Source organism: Austrofundulus limnaeus, unplaced genomic scaffold, assembly GCF_001266775.1.
Source record: "Austrofundulus limnaeus strain Quisiro unplaced genomic scaffold, Austrofundulus_limnaeus-1.0 Scaffold14, whole genome shotgun sequence".
Taxonomy (NCBI): domain Eukaryota; kingdom Metazoa; phylum Chordata; class Actinopteri; order Cyprinodontiformes; family Rivulidae; genus Austrofundulus; species Austrofundulus limnaeus.
In genome coordinates, this window is record NW_013952416.1 from 118,554 (window position 1) to 124,105 (window position 5,552).

At 37.3% G+C, this 5,552-nt stretch overlaps 1 protein-coding gene across 4 annotated transcripts in view; it reads right to left on the reverse strand.

Moving 5' to 3' along the window:
- The window catches only part of nsd3 (nuclear receptor binding SET domain protein 3), a 28,651-nt gene that overhangs the window by 9,530 nt on the left and 13,569 nt on the right, over positions 1 to 5,552 (reverse strand). For 2 of the 4 annotated variants that reach the window (XM_014002568.1, XM_014002567.1), the window contains exons 14-16: positions 5,120 to 5,299; positions 4,369 to 4,515; positions 1,425 to 1,581 (exon numbers count right to left, since the gene is read on the reverse strand). In XM_014002568.1, coding sequence (XP_013858022.1) covers positions 1,425 to 1,581; positions 4,369 to 4,515; positions 5,120 to 5,299 — 484 coding nt within the window. The remainder of the gene's footprint in view (positions 1 to 1,424; positions 1,582 to 4,368; positions 4,516 to 5,119; positions 5,300 to 5,552) is intronic. The other 2 variants (XM_014002569.1, XM_014002570.1) reach the window with 2 other exon arrangements.

Consider the following 5,552-nt stretch of genomic DNA (forward strand, 5'->3'; position numbering starts at 1 on the left):
GTTTAGGAGCTGAAGTTTTTGTTTCGTTATTGTTTGAAACTATTATTATAGGGGCACATATTACAAGTTTTTTTCTTATTTCTACTAACTTTCATTTTATTTGATATTTGTTTGTTTAAATGAATAATATTGTCAAAAAATGTTTTTATCTCATGTTATTTCAAAATAAAACCATGAGAATTGTTCACATTTGGCTGTTTTCAAACTTAAAGAATGTCTGGAAATGAAGATTTACTCTCATTTACCTTTGACCCCATTTATTTTATTATTTTGCTCCGAGGCCTGTACTTGCTTTTTTGTTTTAAACAAAAAGGTAAATGTAGTTAAATATTTTGTCCATGCAGCACACTGCAATCTTTTTTAATTTATGTTTAAATATTTAAGTGTTTGATGATTACCATATTAAAAAAATGTTGCTTAAAGTTGAAAGAGGCAAAATTATGGCCTTTTATTTTAGTTTTATTCACATTTACAAAAAGGTATTAATGTGTGTCGCCTTGTTTCGACTGCAGAAGTTGCACCTGTGTGTGACCACGTTATTCACTCACAGGTGTGTAACTTMAGCCGTAACAACACAACTCATTTAAAAAAATGTTTCAATAAAAACAATAGCCAGGTAAAGGAAAAGAGGGGGATGGAGGCAGAAGTGAATAAAAACAGATCAGCTGTGTAGARCTCCTTTTAAAGAGTTTGATTTTAAACACACAAACTACAGCACAAAGTCTTTATTTATGATATTTCTGCTACATGTATGAATCAACAATCCTGACAAATGGGTAGAAAGAAAAGGATTTCTTCAAACGCTAGTTTTGATATTTAATTAACTTCCTTCRGACGTTTAGCTGTTTCTTGATCCTCAAAAATCTGTAATTTTCACAATAAAAGTCAGACTGTGGAGTGGAGATAACAGAGGAGCAGGAAAAGGARTACGGGGAGAGGWRGATAACTTATTTCTAGCAGCAGAGTGAGTTGGGAGATGGTTATTTAACTTAGTTTTTTTAATGTCCTAGAGGCTCTGAGATGTAAAATAAATCCTTTTGAATTWAAAAAAATCCATGAGATTGCCTTTATATCTGTGTACCTGCAAAATGAGGGGAAATCTGTGTAATTTAACAATGTGTCGGGGGCAGGAAGGGTGAACTCAGCAAAGAAACCCTGATGTATTTATTTCCCCATATATTACCTTAGAAAGGCTAAAACGTCAGGGTAGTGGTAAATGTGTGAGAACAGCATAGCTCTGCTCGGTTTCCTGATCACCCTCAACATCACATCCTGTTTTTGTGTGAAGCAAGAATCAATATTTATTTTTATTTTTGGCAATCTAAAATAAAACAGCACCAGGGTTTTATTTTTAAATTGTAGTCATACCACATACTGACAGAAGAATAACCCTCTGCCGGCCTGAATCGACGCTCTCGGCCTACCTGTAGTTGCCCAGTTTGACCCAGACAATTTGTTTGTAGTGAGGTTTCTTCCCCGCCCTGCAATCACTGCAGGACCAAGCACCCTCGGGCATCTCCATCTCCAGACACTCCGGGTGGAAGGAAGCTGGGCATGAGTCGCAGCACAGCAACTTGCCTCCTACATTGGATATACACATGTGTTTGTGTGTGTATGTGTGTGTGTTGTGAGAGTGAGTGTATGTGCATGCGTATGGGAGAGTGGGTATGCAAAGAGAGGAGGAGTGTATGATTAGGTGATGCACATTTATTTCTGGACAAACTCTGAATCTCATTTGCAGACAGGCCCAGAAAACTGACAAAACCTCCGGAATCAAATTATGGTTTTCCAGCGTCTTTTACGAATGTAAAATGTTTAAATAAGATTTTTTTWAAATAATAATAAAGGCAGGAGCTGTTTTGCTCGACTGTAGGCTCCTGTGACAGCAGCATGTCGGGGAAAAACCTGCCGAAGCTTCAGCATGTCTGGTAATCAGATTCAGAGCACTGTACCAAAACCAGTCTATGGAAATACATGCGTCAGCCCCGTCAGCCAGCAAGGTAGAAATTAATCAGCATTATGCTCAAACAACACATTATTGGCAATAAGCAGGCATGCAGTCCTGCCAGTGAAGCAATAGTCTTCCATCGCACATCACAACCTGCACAGACCAGCTTGAATGGAATTGAATTCAAATGTTAAATTCCAAATATTTTTTTAATGAGCTGTAATGCTCTGATCAATATCAAAGACTTGTTTCAAATCTGTTCCTGATGGGGGTTACATTCCATCCAAGGCAGGTCAAAACTTAAAAAAATAAAATAAAATAAAATAAAAAGGAACAAAAATATCACAGTTTCTCATAATGTCAGTCCAAAAGAAAATTAAAATCAATAAAAACAGTAGCAGTCAGCATTAAAGAGGTGAGGCTGGACAAGGCCTTTCAAACCAAAAACAAGCCCCGAGTGCTGAAGCAGAGAAGCAGTGCACCTCCAGATCCAAAAAGCACAACCTGAGTTAACCCAGAACATCTCGCTGCAGAGCTTCACACAGAAGCCTGATGACAAAGTTAGATTTCCTCAGCAGAGAAACGAAGCCGTTCGTTTACGTTTTGTTGCAAAGATGCCGTATCGACAGTGAGTAACCAATCTCATCATAAGCCTCATGCAAGAATAGCCTTTATGACCGAACAAGTGAAAAAACTACCAAAATACAGGTAAAATTAATTTATGAGCTCTCAGGAGGTCCCACAGCTGAGAATCAAAATATTTTATAAAAACTAAAAACGTAATAAATGAACACAAAATAGTAGATTAACCTATATAAATAACGTTATATGTATATTGAACAAAGTCCATGTTTGGAACTTTTGTTTTTACAACTTTACATGATTTTTTTTTGTTTGTTTGTTTTTATACAAATTTTGTGATTACTTYTGCTAACTTTTGAGTCATTTTATCCACCGTCACAGTTCAAATGACTTAAGCATTTTGTAACTTTTTAAAAAAATATTTAACTTTATTTACAAATCTTTCCACCATCTTGTCAGTTCCTTCAAAAACATTGTTCTGTTAGAAATCCACTTCAACATTCTGCTTTATTTTTCTGTCTTCTGCTACTTTTAGCCACTCTTTTGCTATGTTTAGTTAATACTTTTCTTTTATCTATTAGCATTTGTTACCTTTAACTTTTAGCTAAAGTTTGGCACTTATAGCAAGTCTTTTCTTAATTTAGCTTACTTTTTTGCCACATTAGCTTTCAGCTACCCATTAGCTGCTTTTAACATTTAGCTTGCCTTTTTGCTACTATAACTTTTAGCTACCCTTTAGCTGCTTTTAGATAATCTTTTGGCTTTTGGTAACATTTAGTTTATTTTAGCTTTTAGCCAGTGTTATCCTGCTTCTAGCTTTGACCACTGATTTTAAKTTTTTTCAGTAGGTTTAACATTTAATATTCACACATCAATTTTACAGAAAATGATTTTTTAAAGTTATTATTTCAGCTTTTAGCAAGACACTTCACATCCAATTCTCTTGACACATTCTTCAGTGTTGAAGGTTCAGACTATGCAGACTGTTGTGGGGGACCATCAGGCTAAACGTTCTGCAGGAGTCATAAAGAACCGTCTTCAGTGACATGAAGAACTTCCTCACAAGGTAAGGTTAACAGTTCTGGCTGTTAATAAACAAATWAGGATAAATCTGCCCTGAAAAGTTTTAGATGATGTTTGAAACAAGAAGCTTGACAACTTGAATAATAATAAAAGTCAACAGATTGATCTAGTTTAGTTTCAGCTCCTTTTTTAATGTGTTTCGATACATTTATATTAGCATATTTAGGTTCATCCTCATGTTGAAACCTTTACTTTCGTATAGGACTTTTAATGTGAAATCACCACTTTTTCTATTTCTGCCTCAGATAATTTCTGACCTGAGAGTACTTTGATGGGAAGAACATTATTTTTATTTAGTATTTAATAATTTTAGTTTCCAAGGCATCAAAACATTTCTTTTTGCCATTTATACAACTTAATGATTTCAGAAATGTTTTGAACTCTAACAAAGCAGAAGGAACAAATGTGAGACCCCAAAGTTGGCTTATTGTCATGTCATTTTTTGCCTTAAAACACAGCAAGTTTAACTTTGATTGTGCTCTCCCAAAAATGAAAATCTGGAACAAAAATCTCACAAAAAATTCTTGCATGAGGCCTGTTTTCATCTTGCACTTGGCTGAAGTTACTTTGCATCTCTCTGCATTAAAATGAACTGCATGCTTAAATCAGTTAATTAATTTTGCACTTCAAGGCTTGGAAAAAAAAATGAGTGCAAAAAAAGGGGGAAGGGGAAAAACTGAATCAGAATGGGGAGCAGGCACAACACATACACAAACCCGTGGGACAAAGGAGAAAGAGAAAAACGGTTCAGTTACCTTTCCCAACATTCTTTTTGGTAGCTGACGAAGGAGAGGGAATCATAGGTAATTTCAACTCAGCACGATTTGACTCAGTCAGAAGGTAGTGGGACTTATAGGCATATGAACTTAATATGGTGTCAGTAAGGTCTTGCACTAACAGTCCTACACAAGACACACAGGAAGAGACGGGGGTGAACCGCAGTCAAACTAGAAAATTACCCAAACTTTTCACACAAAAGAGAAACACATATGCACAACCACACACGCACACGCTCACACTGAGTTGTAACGCAGAAAAAAAWATAAAAACTTTGTCCCAACTTAAAGAGGCCAAACAATGCACTCAACTTAGTGTTACGTGTAATAAATAAACCCAATTGAATAAAAGTGGCTCAAATACTACAATGAAAATCCTGATCAGCTTCCAGGACAGATTTTTTGTTGAGTGCAGTGACAGCCTGAGTTACTGCCACAATCATTACTGTGATGGGAAACAGACATTACATTTCACAAAACTGCTGTTCATGAACAAAAATATCCAACATGAAACAGAAAATAACCAAACGAAACATTCAGAACCTAAACTCAGAGGTGCTACTGCAGGAGTGGTCGCGTTAAAAAGTGTTTATAAAGAAACTGAAGCCACAGGAAGGAATCTGAAGCCAGCTGAGGTCAAATCGTTACTCGTGGTGACGTTAGAGGTCGGTACTTATTCGCGGCTGTGGTTGGGTTGGTGGGGTGGGTGTGGGTGGTTGTGAAAGCTCACCTCTGGCACACAGGAAGCACCAGCCGACATTGACCGGGGAGCTGAGGAGGCCGTTCTTCTTGGCGCTGCTGTGATTGCTGCAGATCATGATGTGATGGGTGAGGATGACGCTGCCTGCCGCCAAGCAGCTGTCGCCGGGGTGGTATGCCAGCGGGCAGCGGATACAACGAATCAGACGGCCTGGAGAAGCAGGAGAGACGCGTTTTTTCTCCCCCTCAACACTGTGTGGTGACGACTCAACATCAGCTGCAAAGTTCTGTCATTACATCATGTAGACGTGAAGCAGTGACCTTCTAACCACTCGCCATCAAGTCAAAATTGACAACACATATATATATATATACTCACTGCTCAAAAAAATAAAGGGAACACAAACAACGCACACTAACTCCTGATCTTAATCAATGAAATATTTGCATTGAGTACTTTGTTC